At 36.6% G+C, this 23,224-nt stretch overlaps 1 protein-coding gene across 4 annotated transcripts in view; it reads left to right on the top strand.

Moving 5' to 3' along the window:
• Nucleotides 1-23,224, top strand: part of EDEM3 (ER degradation enhancing alpha-mannosidase like protein 3) — a 70,001-nt gene that overhangs the window by 7,780 nt on the left and 38,997 nt on the right. For all 4 annotated transcript variants that reach the window (XM_038542288.1, XM_038542289.1, XM_038542290.1 and 1 more), the window contains exons 3-6: nt 13,443-13,543; nt 14,062-14,101; nt 20,402-20,514; nt 21,557-21,710. In XM_038542288.1, the coding sequence (XP_038398216.1) occupies nt 13,443-13,543; nt 14,062-14,101; nt 20,402-20,514; nt 21,557-21,710 (408 nt within the window). The remainder of the gene's footprint in view (nt 1-13,442; nt 13,544-14,061; nt 14,102-20,401; nt 20,515-21,556; nt 21,711-23,224) is intronic.

Here is a 23,224-nt window from a genome sequence, read left to right as displayed (position 1 = left end):
AGTTGGTTAAGTGTCTCTTGATTTCAGCTCAGGTCATGATCTCAGAGCTGTGAGATCAAGCCTTTCATGAAGCTCTGTGTTGAGCTTGGGGCCTGCTTAAGGTTCTCTCTCTCTTCTTCCTCTCCCCCTCCCCCTGCTTGTGTGCTCTCTGTTTCTGTTTCTCAAAATAAATAAAATTAAAAAAATATATATATATTTTTAAGACTCATAGAGACACAGAGAGAGAGAGAGAGGTGGAGACACAGGCAGAGGGAGAAGCAGGCTCCATGCAGGGAGCCTGATGTGGGACTCGATCCGGGGTCTCCAGGATCACGCTCTGGACTGAAGGTGGCGCTAAACCGCTGAGCCATCCGGGCTGCCCTAAAATATATTTTTTATAAGAACTGAGTTGAATTCTTGTGAAGATGTAATCAAATAGTGGGGTTATTTTGCATTTATTATATCTTTGCCTCTTAAATTCAAAGAAACTATTTAACAAACTTCATTAAGGATACAAGTTTATGGTGAATTTTGAGATCTGTAAATCAGCTGCTTTTGTTGTAGTTGGTTGCCTTTGGCTGCCTACTATGCTGAAATGTAAAATACCTTGCATATGGTGGGCTTTTAATAAATGTTGAAAACTTTTCATTTCTCACTAGTCCTTCTTAATATTACTCTCCATTCTAGTGTAGATTTAGAGCAATTCCTTTTTTATTTTTTTAAGATTTTATTTATTTATTCATGAGAGATACAAAGATAGAGGCAGAGACATAGGGAGAGGGAGAAGCAGGCTCCCCGCAGGGAGCCCGATGTGGGACTCGATATGGGGACTCGATCTCTGAACTCCAGGATCACACCCTGAGCCAAAAGCACAGCTCAACCGCTGAGCCATCCAGGCATCCCCATTTAGAGCGATTCCTTTTGACTTCCTTGGTTCCTTGGAAAACAATGGTATTTTCCAAAGATGACAATATAATATTAAAAGCAAGCAAGAAGTCTGGAAATCGAACAAAACACCCTGAGGCAGCTGTGCCACCTATCAGGCTGAGTTGTAAAGAGAAAGTCACCTAATCTCCCTGAGCCTGTTTCCTCATCTCTCTAAATTGATTTGCCAGCCTCACACTGGTGTTATAAGGATTAAACAAGTTAATATAATTCAAGTGTGTGGAACTAGTGTCCAGCAAATAGGAAGTACTGTATGAGTTTACTGTTACTATCACTACTACCATCATTATTCATTCTCTGCCTGAGATTGAAATTGCCCTCCTAAACTTCATCTAGGCTTTAGCTCAGAATTTGTTCCCCGGATTTATGTAGAACTTCTTCAAAACACATTCTTTTCTGTTCTAGGCATGTACCCTTTGAGGTTTTTTGTTTTTGTTTTTGTTTTTTTTGATTCTCCAAGTTCTGTAAATGGTGGGCGCTACAACACTGCCATCCTTTGTTCTATCCAGGAATTTTCTGATTTTATCAGTTATTGGCTTAAATATTAACATTATAACAACTATGTTTGACAAATCTCTAGCCTTGATCAGACTGCAGTTTATCCACAGTAAATTGCACAGATGGCTTTCTTTTTCCCTCAAATAACGTGAAATTTGATGTTTGTTTTGGCAGTTCTTGTGTGGCCTTACTTAACCTCAGACCCGTAGCCACTTTAGCACTTCTGTTTGTATGTTTTTAGTGTTTGTGCTGAGGTTAGTTTGCAAATTAATTTAGATAACAAAATGACATGTATTTAGGCCACCAAATGCAGAACCATTTAGGTTAGGATCTGCGCTCTCTAACCTGATATTTGTCTCCCAGTGTTTTTCCTGTTACTGTAAGCAACTCAAACTATTATAAGCAAAAGCTGTTCTTTGGTAGAGCCCTAAACATCACAAATAAACTTTAAAGAAGTTGGTAAGCACAGTTTCTTTACCTAGTAGAGGTATACCTAATAACCACTTTTAAGCTTGATTTTGTGAGAGCACAGCTCAGGGAGATAGCAGATTAGTCTCTACCATTCAAACCAAGGGAACTTTTAAAATCCAAATTCCTTATAGATTTCTAGATTTATGTAAGTTTTCTTAGAATTAATTTTTCCCCATAACATTACTTTCTTTGAACATTTATTGTGGTAAAAATATATATAATAAATTTTACCATTTTTAAGTGAACATTTCTGTGGCATTAAGTATATTCACCATGTTGTGTAACCATCACCATCCATCTCCAGAACCTTTTTGTATTCCCCATTTGAAACTCTGTACCTAATGTTTTCTTTTTGATTGTTCATCAGAAACAGTAATTCTGTAAAATAAAGTACTTAACAAGTGGTATTAATGACTGGGAGGAGGGAAGTTGTAATGTATATGTGTCTTTTCTTGTGTGGATGAGTGTGGGACTACCTTTCATTAACCAGTGTTCCTTGGCCTGTACTTTCAGAGCATCCTAAAACTCTGCCAAAATGACATAAATTCTGTATAGTGTCCTCTTGTAATATTTTATCATACTTTGATACATTATATAGGATTTTAACTCAGAATGAAATTTTTCTGTTTAATCAGGTATAGCTTATAGGCAAAAATTTTTTTAAAAATATTTTATTTATTTATTCATAAAAGATACAGAGAGAGACAGGCTCCATACAGGGAGCCTGATATGGGACTTGATCCTGGGACTCCAGGATCATGCTCTGGGGCTGAAGGCAGCCGCTCAACCATTGAGCCACCCAGGCGTCCCTAGGCAAAAATGTTTTTAATTCTAAGTGCGTGATTCTGAGTTTTGACAGTTGTTTAATTTGTTTAACTACTGCCATAGTCCTGACATACATTTCCATCAAAATGCTTCCTCATGCTCCTTAACAATCAGCTCTTTTTCTGAAACTACCTGTGACCCCTGGCAACCAATCAAGTAGTGATCTGCTTTTAGCACTATAGTTTTCTTACTAGGATTTCATATTAAATGGCATTATACAATATGTAGTCTTCCGATTCAGATTCTTTTGTTTAACATGATGGTTTTGAGAAGTTAGCCATATTGTTGGATACATCGTAGTTCCTATTTATTTCTTAGTAGTATTCAGTTTATTTGGTAGAACACAATTATTTTATCCATTTACCAGTTGATAAGTATTTGGCTTGTTTTTGGTCTTTGGCTATTTAATAAAAAAGACTGCTGTGAAAATTTGCTGTGAATGCAAATTTTTATGTGGACGTATATTTTCATGTATTTCCCAAGTAGGAATGGGATTGTTGTTATATATGGGAAGGATAAATTTAATTAACTTCATAAGAAACTGCAAAACTTCCCTAAAGTGTATGTAACATTTTATATTCCCCACCAGCAATGTTTAAGAGTTACAATTACTCTATGTCTTCTCCAGTACTTGGTATTTTTGTTCTTTTATATTTTAGCCATTATAATGAATATGTAGTGGTATTTTGTTGTGACTTTAATTTGACTTTTCCCAATAACCAGTGATGTTGAAAATCTTTCTTTGTGCTTAGTGTATCTTTTTTTAGTGAAGCCTGCTCATATCTCTTGTCTATTTTAAAATCAGGTCATTTGTTCTGTTATTGCTGAGTCATAAGAATTTTATATTTTGGATATTAGTCCTTTATCACATAAATCACATATCACAGATATTTTCTCCCCATCTGTGCTTTGTTTGTATTTATTTATTTATTTATTTATTTATTTATTTATTTATTTATTTATGAGAGAGAGAGAGAGAGAGAGAGAGGCAGAGTCACAGGCAGAGGGAGAAGCAGGCTCCATGCAGAGAGTCCGATGTGGGACTCGATCCCGGGTCTCCAGGATCATGCCCTAAAGGCAGGCACCAAACCGCTGAGCCACCCAGGGATCCCCTGTGCTTTGCCTTTATGTCTTTTGAAGGACAAATGTTTTAAATTGTGACAGATCCAATTTATCCTTTCTTTTTTTTTTTTTTATGATTCCTATCTTTTATGTATGAAAAATATTTCCCTAGCCCAGGTCACAAATATTTTCTTCTAAGTGTTATATAATTTTAGCCTATTCGTTTAGATCTAGCACTCATTTTGAGTTAGTGTTTGTATACAGAATGAGGTAAAGGTTATTTGTTTATTCTATGTGGATATCCAGTTGTTGCAGTCTTATTTGTTGAGAAGAATATCCTTTTACCACTGAATTAAAATTAACCATCTATACATGGGTCTGTTTCTAGACTATATTTTTCCCCCACTGCTCTGAATATATCTATACATATAGTAATACATTGTCTTAAGTGTGGTATTAAGTTGTGAAATCAGGCAGTGTAAGTCTTCCAGCTTTGTTCTTTTTCAAAATTTTTTGGATATTCTAGGTTCCTTTGCATTTCTTTTTTAAAGATTTTATTTATTAGAGAGTGCATAGAGCAGGGGATAGGTGCGGAGGGAGAGGGAGAAGCGGACTCCCCACTGAGCAGGGAGCCTGATATGGGGCTCCATCCCAGGAGCCTGAGATCATGACCTGAGCCAGAGCCACCCAGGTGCCCCAGTTCTTTGCATTTCTGTGTAAATCTTAGAATCATGTTTTCAGTTTCCATAAAAATGCTTGTTGAGCTACTGATTTGGATCATGTTGAATCTAGGACTGAATTTGGGGAGATTGATTTAATAATATTGAATCTTCCAGTCCATGAATGTGGAATCTCTATTTATTTTGGTCTTATTTAATGTCAACAATTTTTTGTAGTTTTTAGTATACAGGTGTACATCTTTTGTTAAATTTATTTGTATATATTTCATATTTTAACGTTTTTGTAAGTTGTAGTTTTCCAGGTTTCAATTTGTCCAGTTGTCCATTGATGTTATACAGAAATACAATAACTTTTTATCTCTTGATCTTTATATCCTACAACCTTTCTAAACTCAATTGTTATTGTTAGTAGCTTTTTTATGGATTCTTTAGGATTTTCCACACTGTTAATCAAGTCATCAAGAAAGAGACTGTTCGTTCTTTCTTTGTAATCTATATGCCTTTTATTTCTTACTATCATTACAGTGGCTACAACTTCTAGTATTATGTTGAAAAGAAGTTGTGAGGTACTACCCTTGTTACCTAATCTTAGGTAGAAAGTTGTTAGCCTTCACTGTTATGTATAATTTTATTTTTTTAAAGATTTTATATATTTACTCAGAGAGAGAGAGAGAGAGAGAGGCAGAGACACAGGCAGGAGGAGAAGCAGGCTCCACGCAGGGAGTCCGATGTGGGACTCGATCCCGGGTCTCCAGGATCACGCCCTGGGCCGAAGGCAGGTGCCCAAACACTGAGTCACCCGGGCGTCCCTGTTGTGTATAATTTTAGCTGTTGGTTTTTCATAGATGCCTTATACTGGGGTTGAGTACATTTCTTCTTATTTCTGGATTACTGAGAGTTTTCATCATTACAGAGGTATCAAATTTTGTCAAATGCTTTTTCAAAACTTTTTGTTTGTTTATTTATTCAAAGATTTTATTTATTTATTCATGAGAGATATATAGAGAGAGGCAGAGACAGAGGCAGAGGGAGAAGCAGACTCCACGTAGGGAGCCCGACGTGGGACTTGATCCCAGGTCTCCAGGACCACACCCTGTGCCAAAGGCAGCGCTAAACCACTGAGCCACCACCCCCAGGCTGCCCTCAAAATCTTTTAATATATTCTTCCTAAAAAATCCGTTAGTAGCAGGACTTTATTTCATGATAACATTATTTATCATGTATTTAGTTCATATAACAAGTTTATTATTATTATTATTATTTAAGATCTATTTATTCATGGGAAACACAGAGAGACAGAGGCAGAGCATAGGTAGAGGGAGAAGCAGGCTCCATGCAGGGAGCCTGATGTGGGACTCGATGCTGGGACTCCAGGATCACGCCCGGAGCCAAAGGCAGACCCTCAACCGTTGAGCCACCCAGGTGTGTCTCATAAGTTTATTATTGATCAAAACCAAATTGAATAATTTATTGGAAACTTTTTTCTTATTTAATTTTGAGTATAAACTTTATGCTAGCATAGTGATTAAACCTTACAAGACAACTGCAATTTTATTACTTGTTTCTCCTCAATGCTGAGAAACATTTCATAAGGTATGCTATGTAAAATGACAATAAATATTCAGTGTAGCAAGTGGGTCTAATAGTTTAATAGTTTGGATAAATGAAATCCTAAACACCTGAAAAATGGTTTAATAAGTGAATATAGTGAACAAAAGGGAATAGGAAAATTTAGGATGGAAGAAAATTGATAAATTATATAGTTCAATCAGTAATTAGCACACATGATCAGTATGTGGTAGATGACTTATTAAATATCATTTAGTGGGGTTTTTTTTTGGAAGGAGTATCTTCTCTGCCTCTAGAAGGAAAGTATTTAATAAGAAGGATATGGAATACAAATGTATATAACTTGGGGCACCTGGGTGGCTCAGTGGTTGAGTGTCTGCCTTCAGCTCAGGTCATGATCCCGGGGTCCTGGGATCATGTCCTGCATTGGGCTTCCCGTGTAGAAGCCTGCTTCTCCCTCTGCCTGTGTCTCTGCCCCTCTGTGTCTCTCATGTATAAATAGATAAAATCTTAAAAAAAAAATAATAAAAATTAAAATGTATATAACTTTGGAAATTAAATAGATTTGGTATTTTCAGTAACTCACCTTTATAAATGATACCTTCATTGTTTTTAGGAAAATAATGTCTCTTCCCTTCGCCTCATTTTTGGAATTGATTTTACTAAAAAATAATTTTTTTAAAGATTTATTTATTCATGAGAGGCACAGAGAGAGACAGAGACCTAGACAGAGAGGAGAAGCAGGCTTCCCAGGGGAGCCTGATGCAGGACTCCCTCCCAGGACGCCGGGATCATGCCCTGAGCTAAAGGCAGACATTGAACCACCGAGCCACCTAGGCATCCCAAAAAGTAAATTTTTGATGCTGCTTTGACTTGAGTATTTTAGAGCAGAGTTATATCACCTCGGTGCTCTCATAAATTTAAAATCTGTTGTGGAGTCTGTTCTGTTTTGTTTTATGCATTTGCTCGTACTTTTAGCTAGGCACATGTTCTACTTAATTAGTATAGGATTCTTTTTATCAGCTGAGTTTTACTTCTGAGTGATAATTATTAAATGTGTTTTGTGGTTCTGAGTCATAGCAATATGAATTACTTATCCCTTTTTCTGGCAGTACATTGTGAAGGGAAACTATTACTGTACCTCCAGCAGATAGGATATTTGAAGTGTAATGTGGCTGTTTATTTGCCAGGTAGGCATTGCTCCGGATTTATGCAAACCAACTGTAGTTCACTTTGTGGTTAACCGAAAGAAAAGGCTGTGGTTTTGTTTTTATCCTTAATCTTGAAATAGGGCATGAAGTGTTTTTACACCTGGTTCAAAGCTCCCTTATTTAATTATTCTGTTTGTAATTGTTACTAGTGTTTTTCTTATCTAAATCAGCCTAGGATTTGAGTTTCATGTTTAGTTTCAGACATAGGTGATTGTGCATTAATGTATGTTTTTGCAAGGTAGAAATTTAGTATAAAGCATTTAAGCCGTGGGGGTAGAGATAGTAAGGAACTCTTTATAATCAAATTAACATTTAAACGATCTCTTACAAAGTTTCAAAATACATCAGCAAGTTGAAAAAATATCACTTTTTTTTTAGTTCCGCATGTTGTTTAGATGTGTTAACTTTGAAACTTAAGCAATAAAAAATAGTATCCATTTTGGGAAATCACAGTTCTATTGGAATTAACATGGAAAAAGAAGTTAGGAACTTAACATGTTAAAAGACATGTAAAAATTATTAGGACTTTATGCTAAAAATTGTATGTAATATTAAAATCACAATATGTTCAATTCAGAATTTAGTAGCTGCATGTGGATTCTAATTATAGTGCAAACAGTTGTCTGGAATCCTTTCCTCAGGAAATGAATCATTATGGAGCACTGAACTTTTTTAAATATCTAAAGGGTTGCAGTCTTCAGTGCTTTTTGTATTTTTAAGCCTACTTTATTATTATTATTATTTTTGTCTTTCCTTTTCTGTTTGACCATGTGTTTAGTGTTCCTGTTCTCTATTCTATTTTTGTGCTGTTAATGTACTGTGGGTTTGAAGTATAGATAGTTGAGTTTAGTGAGAGGCAGTAGGATAGAGCTGGGCATGGAATTGGGAGAATTTCTCCTGATCTTCCAGAATTAATAGTCATAGAAGCATACAGATATAGGAGGTGCAAGTCATTCAAGGTACGAAGGATCAAACTCGTCTTAGAAACTTTGTCATAGTCATACTCAATGAAGGCAAGAAAGTTGTAGAACAGTATCCTCAAATTTCTGAAGAAAAGAAAATACATCTCAAACATTTTATAAACATTCATTTTATTTTTCAAGTGCAAGACAAGAGACATCCTAACCCAGGGATACCAGAGAATTAACAATAATGATGACACACTTTTAAAACCAACCAGCCGGGCAGCCCAGATGGCTCAGCGGTTTAGCGCCGCCCTTGGCCTAGGGCGTGATCCTGGAGACCCAGGATTGAGTCCCACGTTGGGCTCCCTGCATGGAGCCTGCTCCTCCCTCTGCCTGTGTCTCTGCCTCTCTCTGTGTCTCTCATGAATACATGAATGAAATCTTTAAAAATAAATAAATGAATAAATAAATAAAACCAACAACAAAAACATACCTGTGGACAAGTCTAGGCAACCAACAGCTGAATCAAAATAAAAAATCAGAAATGGAGAAGCCCTAGAAAAATGGTGTGTATCAACTCTACTTAAATAAAATTCTAATGCTAGCAACTGTGGGAATTAGGGTTCCAGGCCAGAACACAAATGTTACAGACCTTTGAAAATCTTGTCAGAACATTAAAAATTTCCTTTCTGATGGTTATAAATGTACAGAGATTTTAAGATAGCAAAACTAATATTTAAATTTTAGGGACTTTGAAAATTAAAGTGTTACTTCTTTGCAAATATCACTGGGAAGATCGAATAGTCTTGCCTCGCTTGCCTTCGTCTCAGCTGTATAACCTAACAGCACACATCTTTTCTATGCATCTGTGAGTTTGCCCTACTCCTTTCAAAATTTAGATTATCTGAAAACAAATTCACCCTTTTCCCTCTGTATCCTGAAATACCTCTGGGAATTCCTTTAATGGGAACTGTTTTGCAGGTATTGTTTCCTTTGTGACATCTTCACCCTTTATGTCGCAACCACTTTCTTCATCTGTGTAGATAATTAGGCCTTCCCTCAGTTCCTATAGCTGCGTCTCTGCAGTCTCTTGAGTGTCAGTATTCTCAGCATTTCACGGCCAGCTGTTCTATACGCTATGTTCAGTTTGAATTGCACTTGCAGTGTCCTCATTTTTCATTTCTTCACTGAACTTTCATCCTTGTTGGCTAATTTCCTTTTTTGATTATCCATTCTTGTAAATTGTCGCACTGTCATGTGTGATTATCACTGGCTGACAAGGAGATAACTACGTGCTTGCTGTGTATGAACTAACAACTAGACACATGGTGATCAAATCACAGACTTTGAAAGAAGTGATGTGATTGATTACTGATCACGATGAGCATTTGTTATTTACATAGTGACTTGTGGATTAAAGAACTGGCACTGAAGTTTTGTATTTTATGCCCTTACTTGCAGTCAATATACAGTGGTAACTAAAATTTGAATCATGTTGCTGAGGGTTTATTTAACTAGATTGTAGAAACCTGTATACAGCGAAGCCATGTGGAGTGAAGACTGCCTATAATAACATCATTGCCAAAAATCCTAAGTTGAATGGAGAACAGTGTGAGTGTATTAATCTTATTATTCTTGACAAGAAGTTAGTAAATACTGGCTGAAGTTGCAATATATAAGCACAGTGTTTCTAATCTCTAGATGTTTCTCATCATCCTATCATTAATTTTAGAGAAGTCTTTTAGGGACTCTCTCCCCTAGTGAAGAAAGTATAATGTTCAGCAGATCTTTTTTGTTTCTGTCCTTTTCTGTTAAAACCTATAACCAGAAGGTTCCAGTCTAGTTTCACTTAACCTATTTCTCTGTCTTATGGCCATGTGTGCAAGGCCAGTAGCATCAACTCTCATACCCTTTGGGCATTAACATAATTCCCCTGAAGCCTGTCTTTATTTCTAATGTCCATGTCGTGGTCACCGCAGCTTCATCTTTTGTACTCCATTAATTTACTTTTGGTACTTGAGAATTTTTTCTTGTTGTTAAGCTCAGATATGTATTTAAAATAATTTAACACTGATACAGCATTTCTGTGTGTTTGTAATGAACAGGAGGGAAGATTTTTGCATGTGCTTCATCATCATCTAGATTAGAAATAACTCTGTCATGGTCATTCTTTAAAAAAAAATTCCAGGGGCACCTGGGTTGCTCAGTTAGGCATCTGACTCTTGGTTTCACTCAGGTCATGATCTCAGAGCCCTGAGATCAAGCCCTGCATCGAGCCTGGCATAGGGCTTCATAATCAGCAGGAAGTCAACTTCTCCTTTGTCTCTCCCCCTCCCTGCACTCACTAACACACATATGTATATTCACGTGTGCATGATTGCAGTCTCTCTAAAATAAATCTTTAAAAAATTCTACCCAAAATAATATCCCAAACTATAAAATTCCTATTAATAACTATTAAGAGGAGTACCTGGATGGCTTATTGGTTGAGTGTCTACCTTTGGCTCAGGTTGTAATCCTGGGGTGCCGGGATTGAGTCCCCATATCAGGCTCCCCTCAGGGAGCCTGCTTCTCCCTCCTCCTATGTCTCTGCCTCTCTCTGTGTGTCTCTCATGAATAAAATCTTAAAAAAAAATAACTATTAAGAATGTGTGAGACCTGGCGATCCCTGGGTGGCTCAGCGATTTAGCACCTGCCTTCGGCCCAGGGTGTGATTCTGGGGTCCCGGGATCAGGTTCCGCATTGGGCTCCTTGCATGGGGCCTGCTTCTCCTTCTGCCTGTGTCTCTGCCTCTTGCTCTCGCTCTCTCTCAGGGATAAATAAATAAAATCTTAAAAAAAAAAAAAAAAAAAGAAATGTGTGAGATCTTCTATAGAAGGAAACCAAATTATAAAAGAAGATATGAATTAATGTAGTGATACATATAGTACATTCCTGAATGGGAAGACTCAATTGGTAATAAAGTCAATTCTCCCCAAATTAGGCTCTTCCAATTAAAATTTAAATGGAATTTTAAAGAAAATCTAAAGTTATCCAGAGGGGTAAATTTGAAAAAGTAGTTAAGAGAATTTTGAAGAAAAATAATGGGGGAGTGAGTTGCTATACTAAGTAGCAAGGTATGGTGCAAAGATGGAATAATTAAGATAATGGTTTGGAGCAGGAAATAGGTCTGTAGGGCAGTAGGATTAGGAAAGAGGCCTGTCAGGCAAATTGGTCTGTAAAACAAAATTGAGACTATAGAAATGTGTGGACAATTTTGAACTAATGAAGCTGTATTTCAAGCAATTAGGAAGAGGATGGGTTGTTTTAAAAGTGGCATTTAGAAAATTGGCTATTTTGGGGGGCAAACATAGTTATGTTTTATTTTACATCATAAAGAAAATTAAATTCCAGATGGAGTAAATCTCTAGACATAAAAAAAATGAGCATTGTTTTCAGAGGCTCAAAATAGCCTTTTTAACCATGCTCGAAATCTAGAAACCTTAAAGGAAGAGAGTGATAGAGTTAACTACATATCTAGAGCTTATAGTAAGAAGCACCAAAACAAAAGACAGGAGAAATAGGGCAGCCTGGGTGGCTCAGCAGTTTAGCGCCACCTTCAGCCCAGGGCGTGATCCTGGAGATCTGGGATCGAGTCCCACGTCGGGCTCCCTGCATGGAGCCTGCTTCTCCCTCTGCCTGTGTCTCTGCCTCTCTCTCTCTCTCTCTGTGTCTCTCATGAATAAATAAATAAAATCTTTAAAAAACAAAAAAGACAGGAGAAATATGTTTACTATATATAACAATGTATAGAGAGTGTGTTGGCCAATAAGACAACCAGTAGAAGATGGACAAAACATAAACAGACATTTCAAAAAAAAAAAGCAATAACTAATACGAAAATGTTTATCCTCATTAGTAATAAAACTTGAGATATCATTTTTTTGTTTCGAAGATGGGCAAAATATAGATCATTGGTCGTCCCCTATGTTAGAGGATTGTAAGGATGTAAATTAGTGTCTTCATGGGCAGCCCCGGTGGCACAGCGGTTTGGCGCCACCTGCAGCCCAGGGCGTGATCTTGGGGACCCTGGATCGAGTCCCATGTTGGGCTCCTTGCATGGAGCCTGCTTCTCCCCCTGCCTGTGTCTCTGCCCCCCCCCCCGTATCTCTATGAATAATAATAAAAAAATTAGTGTCTTCAGTCTGATAGTTATCAGAAATTAAATATCCATATCTTTGACCCCTTGGGTCTATCTCTAGGGAGTCAATCTATAGAAATACAAGCATATGTGCAAAAGATGTATGTATATAGATGTTTATTATAGCATTGTTTATATAGTGAAAAATTGAGTTCAATCTACATGTTCCTCAGTAGAGGAATGAATGAATAAATTTTAGTGTATCCATACTTTGGAATACTGTGAGGAGGTACCATGAAGGATAATAGGCTCTAGAGTCAGATTGCCAGGCTTAAATTCTGGATTCATTATCTGCTAGTTGTATAGTAACTAGACTGACTGAACTTCTTTGGGCCTCAATTTTCTCATCTGTAAAATAGGGATAATTGAATCTGTTTCAGAGATGTGATAATTAAATGAACTAAACTGTACAGAACAGTGCTTAAACTGTACTCAGTAATATTAGCTGCTATTAAACGATCACTTTGTAGTTAAATACATTTATAAAATTCTAGCATGGAAAAACTCCACTGTGGTTTAAGTAAACAGATTTTAGAGCAGTGTATGCATATGGCATGAGCACTTGTTTGTAAATAAAATGTAAATTATATATGTGCATGTATTTTAATGTATGTGGATAAATTTGGAAGCATAAATGCCAGTCATAACAGTAGTTACCTTTGGGGAGTGAGATTTAGTAGAGTGGAAGCAGATTATCAGAATTTTTTTTATAATAATATGTGAGATAGTATAACATTGTGCAATTTATTTTTTTAAGATTTTATTTATTCATGAGAGAGACAGAGAGTGGCAGAGACATAGGCAGAGGGAGAAGCAGGCTCCTTACAGGGAGCCCGATGTGGGACTCAATCCCTGGATTCAGGATCATGCCCTGAGCCGAAGGCAGATGCTCAACCACTGAGCCACCCAGGAGTCCCAGATTATCAGATTTTTAAAGAAATATATTTTAGTATTGATTTTTTTCTTAAGCATGTATTACATTTATAACTAAATTTTTTTAAAAAAGATCCTAGATACTGTAAAAACTTCTTTCATTTAACTGTAAGAAGGTTGTATCTTCTAAGGATGTTTGCTTTCTCTTATTTTCCTCAGTGACTCACTAAAATTTTCCTTGCAGGAACATGCTTACCCAGCTGATGAACTCATGCCTTTAACCTGTAGAGGTCGTGTTAGAGGCCAGGAGCCAAGTCGGGGTGATGTTGATGATGCCTTGGGAAAGTGAGTATTATCAACACAGTGGATGGCGTGGCATCTCAGGGTTCCCAGGTTTTAGACTTTCTAGATGCAGCTTACAGTTGTATTTCTGGGAATTGGTTAAATTTCAAGACTGCTTTAAGTATTAACATTAAACTCTTTTATTTCCTTTTGTTATCTTTTATAAAAAATCATTTACCGGTTTGATCAGTGAAATATAAGATGAATATAACTTTTTAAATGTATATAAAGTCATTGACACATTATATAAAGTGTGGGTGGTTTAATATTTTTATTTGATTTTAGAAGTTAATATTTCTATTCATTTTGAAGATATGTAGATGCACAGAATATTAAACGTAATATTAAGCCTTTTCAGGGGCCTTCGGTGCTTTATAGGTTACATTGTACTATAGATGCATGGAAGTACTAGCTAATAGAAACTACCAGTCAATAAGGCATAGATACATCTGCTTATGGATATAAATCATGGATAAAATATTCAGAATTCTAATGGTTTGTATCTTATACTTCTTTCTTAGATTTTCCCTGACACTGATTGATTCTTTGGATACTCTTGTGGTAGGTTTGATTCTTCTTGAATTTACTTATTTTATAAACTTCATAATTTGCATAATCAAATATGAATATAGTCATTACACAGTAAGTCAGAAGCAGAGGTTTTCAGTATATAATATCTTCTGAGGGTAGCCCCAGTGACGCAGCGGTTTGGCGCCGCCTGCAGCCCAGGGCGTGATCCTGGAGACCCTGAATCGAGTCCCACGTCAGGCTCTCTGTATGATGCCTGCTTCTCCCTCTGCCTGTCTCTGCCTCTCTCTCTGTCTCTATGAATAAATAAATAAAATCTTTAAAAAAAATAAAAAAATAATATCTTATGAGCTTTGCTTCTAAATAGATCTTTCACACTGTTGATTATGTCACCTATCAGGTGAAAGTATATAGAAATCATGGAGATACTGAAATAATTTGTAGGTGTGTTAGCTAATGTGATGGCACATCAGGAAGTTTGTTTCCCTGTTATACAAAGAGATTGAAGCCATTGGAAGAAATTAATTCTAGAAAATACCACTGATGTTCTTGTTCCAGAATGGCATGCCATAATGATACTTAAATTGTTAAATTAGGATTCTTCTGTTACGGTCATTAAAAAATTAATTTTTTCCCAGCAGTGATTTTTAGTCCCAAGTGCTCCCTTCTTAGCAATCCTTTTTTACCTCATTGGAATACAAAATCATTCCAATTCTGGCTGGGGATGGTTTATGATGGCAGAGGGGAAGGATTGACCTACAGATGTCTTGATTTCTAGATATAGCATCTTTCTAACTTTCTACTTTGAGACCACTTACAATATAGAGTAGGCTTGCAGGCAGCCTGGGTGGCTCAGCGGTTTAGCGCTGCATTCAGCCCAGGGCGTGATCCCGGGGACTTGGGATCGAGTCTCACATCAGGCTCCCTGCATGGAGCCTGCTTCTCCCTCTGCCTGTGTCTCCCTCTCTCTGTCTCTCATGAATAAATAAATAAAATCTTTTTTTTTTAAGATTTTATTTATTCATGAGAGACACACACACAGAGAGGCAGAGACACAGGCAGAGGGAGAAGCTGGCACAGGCAGAGGGAGAAGCAGGCTCCATGCAGGGAGCCAGACATGGGACTCCATCCTGGGTCTCCAGGATCACCCCCTGGGCTGCCCTTTTTTTTTTTTTTTTTTTTTTAAGATTTTATTTAATAAATAAAATCTTTAAAAAGAAAAAAAAGTAGGCCTGCTTCAGGATTTTCCTGAAGACCTAATTCTCAACTTTGAGTATATATATTAAGGACTGATTAATGTTTAAAAAACAAAACAAAAATCTTTTTCAAAACTAAGCTTTTCTTCCCAATATTGTTTCTACATCCCCCCCCCCCCCCCGAACATTTTCTTTTTCCTTTCCTTTCCTGTTCCCTTCGCCTCCCTTTCACATCCATTTTCTCCCTCCTTCCTTCTATACCAGCACCTTAGGAGGATTGCCTATGATGTTTTTAAAAATACCCCCTCTCCCAAGTTACTCTTGATTTAATTATTCTGGAGTGGGGCTGGGCATTATTATTTATGCCTCTAAAGCATCTCTTTGTTTATAAAATGCAGCCTCGGTTGACAAGACCTTTTTGTTTTGGAGACTTTGGTTATTTATAACTTTTTTTTTTTTTTAAGATTTATTTATTTATTTATGATAGAGAGAGAAAGAGAGAGAGAGGCAGAGACACAGGAGGAGGGAGAAGCAGGCTCCATGCCGGGAGCCCGACGTGGGACTCGATCCTGGGACTCCAGGATCCCGCCCTGGGCCAAAGGCAGGCGCTAAACCGCTGAGCCACCCAGGAATCCCCTGTTTGTAACTTTTTAAAGCTGGGTCAGAGTTTCAAAAGTTGTGACTTTATTTTTCAGAGATTAAAGGAATTTGTGACTATATTACCATGACTATGAGAATGAGATAATATATATATGCCCTATTTTTGGTTTCGTGGTCCTCGGTGTTCTGCTATAATAGGGCTTCCTCTGCATATTATAAAAGACAAAGGTATCCTGGGAGGTACAAATTTCCACCCTAGGATAAGCTATGTGGTGTTATTTGTTTGTAACTGTAGCTGGGTTATACTTGTCAGGTCTACCTTGACATGGGGAGTAATTAAAGAGCAGTAGCTATGTGTTAGGAAAGACCACAGGTGAACTTAAGTTTGTTCTTCATTTTGTCAGCTTTGCTTTATCCTTCCATATAGAAAATTCCCTGTCATCTCTCTGTAAGCCCTTAGTTGATTTTCTTGAACATGGATCTCAGATACCATATGCTTTAAAAAATCTTATCAGAAATGAAGGGATAAAGGTGGTTTCAGGCTACATAATTTTCCTAATTTAGAAATCTGTTGGCTTCTAATTGAGTAGCCATTAATTATTACAAAAATTCTATCTTTCATGTTATACCAGTTGTATACTTTGACACTGATCTGCAAAATACGATCCCAGGGCAACAGCAGCAGCAGCGACACCTGACATCTTGTTAGAAATGCAAAATTCTAGCACTTCATCCCAGACATACTAAATCAAAAAGTCTGGGAGTGAGGCCCAGCAGTCTGTTTTTAAACAAGCTTCCAGATGATTATGATGTATACTAAGTTTGAGAAATACTGTATAATGATGCAGTGCTTTTAAAACTTCAATGTACTATAAGTACCCAGGGATCTTGCTTTAATATACAGATTCTGATCCAATAGACTGAAGAAGGTAGGGTTCAAGAATCTGTGTTTCTAATAAGCTGCCACTTGGTGGTGCTGCTATTGCTGGTTAGCAGACCATACTCTTCGTAATGTGTGGTAGAAACTTGAGTTCTGGCTCCTTGTGGCAGGTAGTAATAAGTGATCTGATAAACTGGTATGTGTGATTTTGGCCAAATTAAATAACTTTTAAATAAATTAATTAAATAAATGATTTAATTTTAAATAACTTTTCTGGGCTCCTGTTTTCACCTCAGAAGGGCTAGACTAGGTATCTAAGTTTCCTGTTAACTATGAGGTACTACTTCTTATTAATCTTTGGTTCAGATTCAGATAAGTAATTCCTATTTGTTGAATTTATCCTCAAGAGTTAAGAAAGGCTGATAAAGCCTTACATCTAAAAAAAAAAAGATACTTTATAAACTCCTTAAATTTTAAATTTAAATTTAATTTAAATTTAATTCCTCTTTTCAAGTAGGAATAACCTAAGTAACTTCTTACATGTCATCATAGCTTTGAAACATAAACATTCATTTTGAATTTTTATTACTATTTTAAAATTTTCGTTTTAATCTAAACAGAAGAATTAGTTTAGAAAAATTTTTTCCCACATTTATTATTTATTTATTTAAAAAAGATTTTATTATTTGAGAGAGCAAAGAGCACAAGCAGGAAGTACAGGGAGAGAAGGGCAGAGGGAGAGGCAGACTCCCCATTGAGCAGGGAGCCCCATGCAGGGCTTGATCCCAGGACCCTAGGATCATGACCCCCATGCAGGGCTTGATCCCAGGACCCTAGGATCATGACCCCCATGCAGGGCTTGATCTCAGGACCCTAGGATCATGACCTGAGCCAAAGGCAGACACTTAACCAACTAAGCCACCCAAGTGCCCCTATTTCCTACATTTAAAAGGAATTATTTGGTACATTTTATTAATACACATTAATATTTCTAACTTACTTTGCCTTTACTTTGTGAGCTTTTTTATTTTGTGATTTATTTGAAAATATTGATAGACCTATCATGTGTGATGCTACATGTACCTCTATTGTTTTTATTTTGGTCGTACCAAGTAGAATTTCTGTTGTCATAGTTTGATTTTTAAATTTAATCTGTTCCTTGTGCTCACTTCGGCAGCACATATACTAAATTTAATCTGTTCCTAAGTCTGTCCATCTAGTTTTTATTGATGTAATGATGCCAAGAACTAAATTTAAATTTCTTTTTAAATTCTACACTGCCAAGGCACCTGGGTGGCTCAGCAGTTGAGCATCTGCCTTTGGCTCAGTTGCGATCCCAGGTTCCTGGGATTGAGCCCCATGTTAGGCTCCCTGCAGGGAGCCTGCTTTTCCTTCTGCCTGTGTCTCTGCCTCTCTCTCTGTGTCTCTCATGAATAAATAAATAAAATCTTTTTTAAAAAAATTCTACATTACCATGAAATTCGTAGAAAGAGATATTGAAACAAATTAAAAATAATAAGGGAAAGGAAGACCTGAATTCATCATTGTTATCAGCTAGGAGCTGATAACTAATAGAGCTGATAACTAATAGAGCAATTGGAATGAGTTTTCTAACTAGTTATAGACAAAGAGAACTCTTTCTACCTTTATTCTCCTTTGAAACAAATAGCATTGGTATAATTCTTGGGAATAGTTCTCTGGAGATAGACTAGGAAGAATAATAAGATTAACAAAATGATACTAAAAAGTGTATGTGTAGGTGAGTAGGGGGTAGAACAGTTGTGTTTCATTCTAAAAGTATGATATAGGGCTGCAGAATTTACTTGGATTTAGAGATTGTCAAGGAAAAGGAGTCAGTTTAAAGCAAGGCTTCATAGTATATTTTACTCAGGACTTACCCTACTTGAAATTTAGTCAGATACCCTTTTTTTTTTTTTTAAATTTTACTCATCTATTCATGAGAGACAGAGGCAGAGATACAGGCAGAGGGAGAAGCAGGCCCCTTCGCCCCAGGAAACCTGATGTGGACTTGATCCCAGGACCACGACCTGAGCCAAAGACAGACATTCAACAGCTGAGCCACCCAGGTGCCCCTTAGATATTCTTATGGAATATTTTATAACTAAATTAGAATTTTTAGAGAAAGAAATCAAGTGAAAAAACACTACAAAATTTTATCAAACAAAAAGATTAAACAAGTAAAGGAAAAATACCTTTAGTGGATCCGAGGTCTAAAAGCATGTAATTATGCAGCTGTTACTGAACAATCTATGACAACTGCTAACTCAGAAAACAAACAGGTAAGGCCTGCCACACTGCCTCGGCCAACTGCTTCCTCCTTGGGAATCCTGAGGGGGCCAAATTGGAAGCATAGCACCTGGCTGGGTTTGCCAACACTGAATAGATAAACCTGTGGCATTACTCAAGAGAGAGGAAAGTCTTGGAAAAGAGAAGGGGAGAGATTTATTTCTGGTGCTGGATGCTGGGAAAGATGGCAGGCACAAGCCCTAACAATAGACCTCTCCATGGGCAAGATGGAGATGTCAGGTGGGTATACATGCAAGAAAACATGCTGAGAGTGTGTGATCATGGGCGGGGCAGGGGGTTGGCGGTGGGAAGGAAGGGTACAGGTGTTCAACCCATGATCATGGGCAGGTAAGGTGACATGTAGGCTGTGTCTATCATTCCATTGATATCAGGGCTTTTCTAGTCTGGCAGTTGGAATATTCTGGTCACTGCAAAATATCTTGTCAGTGACTCAAGAAAGTGTGATAAGCAATAAGCACAGTGGGTTATAGTTAGAGCATGAGTTAAGTCATCTTGTCTATTTCTGATTGTAACTGTTGGGATCAATAGTTGAGCAAGAGGGCTCACTGATACAGCCTTGATTTAGACTGAAAAATCAACGCAACTATGTAACGCATTGGCCCCTTCCTGGAACAGAATTCTTAACCTAGTCAGGATTCTAGACCCCCATGGTAATAATAATAATAATGATAAACAATCCTATGAGAGTAGATATTTCCTTTTTTTATGGATGAGGGAATAGGCTCAGAGATGGAAGTCATTTGACTGAGATATAGGTAGTGAGTGAAAGAACCAGAGTTCAAATCAGAGGTTGCACTTGAACACAACATTGTACTCCTCCTTAGTTAGGGGTCAGCGCATCCATGGGTGAAGATGGCAGGTGGTATGTGGTTTACAGTCAGTCATTCTCTGAAGGTTGTACTTTCTTTTGAGAGCATCCTATTTTTTATTTTTTTTATTTTTTTTGAGAGCATCCTTAAAATGATGTTTGGTGAATAGGATGGTTTTTGTGTTGTTTTGACTTGGAAACCAAATCCTGAAAGAGCTCATCTCATGTAGCTCTAGGCCATGGGTTATAGATTAAGAAACCACTTATCAGTTCTGATGATTATTATTTTAAATTCTTAATGATTTCCATGTGTCTAAAATAGTATATAAAGATTCCTTATAATGTAGGCATTTAATTTTGGAGGATTTTAGATACCACATTTTTATAGTAAATATAAAGGAAACATTTTATATTTGTCACTTTTTAGTGTCTTAATGTATTAACTTGCTTTTAGTAGCTCATTCTAACTATTTCTTCTTAACATGGTAGAAAAGAGCTTTATTTTCATAATTTTCTTCTAGGTATTAAATAAAACTAAAGAATTTGAAGATGCAGTGAGAAAAGTTTTAAGAGATGTTAATTTAGATAATGATGTAGTTGTATCAGTCTTTGAAACAAACATCAGAGTTCTTGGGTAAGTATGTAAGACACTAAAGCTATGATTTTTTTTTTTTTTTTTTTTTTTTTTTTTTTTTTTTTTTTTTTTTACTAAAGCTGTAATTTTAATAACAGAAGCCTAAGCTATACTGTTTATTTCTTGATGGTAATAAAGCAAGAAATTGCTTATGCTTAAAAGATGAAAGTTGGGGTGTTATGAAACAGAGGCTGGGGGATGACCTTGCATTGTATCAGAGACAGACAGACAGCAGCAGAGTTTGGAAGTAGTTGCAGACTCAAATCAAAGGTAATCCCCGTGTTTGTTAAAAAAAAAAAAAAAAAGGGTTAGAGGTTGACCATTTGCATATTAGTTGTATCTCAGGTTTTTCGCTAGTTTACATAGTTTGCTAATCTTAACCAGCATCTCTTCAAGCCAAATGAAATTAAATGTATAATATTACCTCTCAACTAATAAACAGCTTGAAATGCTCTCAGAACATTTAAAAGTATCGAATTACAAGATTTATTAATTCAGGTTTCAACATTATTAAATTTTTATACTTTATGGTTACTTTTATGTTATACATTTCCTTTTGTGAAACAGGTAGAGTCTTTTTCAATTTAGGAAATATTTATGTAGCTTTTCACAGAGTTTTTTAATCTATTTAATACAGAGTTGGGGAGATTTTTTAAATATTCTGTGAGAGTTAAAGATTGCATGATATAATTAAGTTAAATTTAAAAGCTGTTAGAATCAAATGTCAGGTTGTTAAAATAAGTGATTTCTAGGATACTTTCTTTTTTTTTAAGTATCTTCTTTATTTTAAGGAATTTTAAGGTGTTTGAGAATGCCAAACACTTTACAGCAGATAGAACATCTGAAACTTTTTTGTACTGGCTGTGGTTTGCTGTAAAATGAGTAGCCAGAGTTAGGTTAAAAAAAAAAAAAAAGAAAGGTCCTTTCTGAAGTCTTCCCTTATGTGTGCTAAATTGTTGGTGACAAGATAGCCATATCTTTTTAGGTGGTAACTTTCAAGTGTCTGTAAGAAATGGATAATGTTTCCTCTCTGTAATTGTAGGGGTCTTTTGGGTGGACACTCGCTGGCGATCATGCTGAAAGAAAAAGGCGAGTACATGCAGTGGTACAATGATGAACTTCTCCAAATGGCGAAGCAATTGGGTTACAAACTTTTACCAGCTTTCAATACTACCAGTGGCCTTCCTTATCCAAGAGTAAGTAATCTGAAAAACGTAGCAGTCTTTATATACTTTCTTTACCATCTTAAAAAAAAAGAATTTTTGTAGTTGGAACCATTTGTTCATTACCTGCTTGAGGCTGAGGAAAAATACTTCATAGCTATATAATAATTTATATTGACATTTCAGTTCTGCATTTGAGTGGTATGAGAGTTTAGATTAGTTTAAGCCTTTTATGTGTCACTGTGTAACAGTTTAGATTATGCTGCAGAAGAAAGAAACAGATGCCAAACTAGAATTTGGGCACAGAATTATTTGTGCAGAAACTACATTTGAAACAGAGTGAATGTTGACTCTCCAGAAGAGAGGGTATGGAGAGAACACAGGACAGGGGCATGAGGAGGAAGTAGAGTGGTGGAAAAGACTCAGGAGGAGAACCATACAGTAGAGGCTATGGTATTATGAAATCTTAGAGCTTCAAAAGGAGGTCTTCTAGAAAACAATAGGAGGGGAGCCTGAGTGTTTCAGTTGGTTAAGCATTTGCCTTTAGCTCAGGGTCCTGATCCCAGGTCCTAGGAAGAAGTCCCCCCCCCCTCCCCCCAGGCTCTCAGCTCAGTGGGGAGTCAGCTTCTCCCTCTCTCTGCCCCTCCCCCAGTCATGCTTTCTTTTTCTCTCAAATAAAATAAAGAAAATCTTTTTAAAAAAGGAAATAAAAAACAATAGGAGAATTAGATGCAAATAGAACCTTAAAGGATGTAATGTGGAAGAGTAAAGAGGAGAGGAGAGAAGGGTTCAAAGTAGGTGAAAACACAGGTCTGTTTATTTTGAGATTTAGTTGGAGGTGGCAGCAGAGTCAGTTGAGAGAGTTTGTTTTTTCCTCCCCCAAAAATGTTATATTTAAAGCAAAGGGAAAGAAACCATTGAATATGGGAAGAATTTTCTTGGCTATTGTCTTTATTAACACTATTGAAAAAAAAAAAAAAAAAAAAAAACACTATTGCTCTCTCCATCTTGTCCAAGTTAGATACCTCAGCCATTACTAAGTTCTGATAATTTTTCTATTTTCTTACTGCTGGTATGCTAGTTGAAGCAACTAATTATAATATATAATTTTATTCTTAAACTATTGTAAATACCTATCTTACTCTTTTCTCTCTGGTTTATTCTTTAGAGACTTAAAAAAACTTACTAAAACAACTTTTATCAAACTACCCTCAGAAGTTTTACTGACTCCCTATTGTACAGAGTATCTTTTAACTTTCAGAATTCATTATGGTTTGGCAGTAGACTTTCCGACTTGCTCTCAGAACCTCACACCCCAATGAAATGAGTGTTCCATTTCAATCAAAAGAATCTGTTAGTGTTTCCCCAAACACCTAAGGTATGTTTTTCTTTGTTTTTTGTTTTTTCCATTTCCATGCTGTCAGGCCTGCCATCTCTATTACCTGGAATAACTTTTCACCCAATATAAATCAAGTAAGATTCACTTTCCCCATCAAGAAACCTTTGGAGAAACAGCATGATACAGAGCAGTGCTTTTCAAACTGGAG

The sequence above is a fragment of the Canis lupus genome, chromosome 7, assembly GCF_011100685.1.
Source record: "Canis lupus familiaris isolate Mischka breed German Shepherd chromosome 7, alternate assembly UU_Cfam_GSD_1.0, whole genome shotgun sequence".
In the NCBI taxonomy this organism is placed as follows: domain Eukaryota; kingdom Metazoa; phylum Chordata; class Mammalia; order Carnivora; family Canidae; genus Canis; species Canis lupus.
This window is presented reverse-complemented; position numbering and strand designations above follow the sequence as displayed.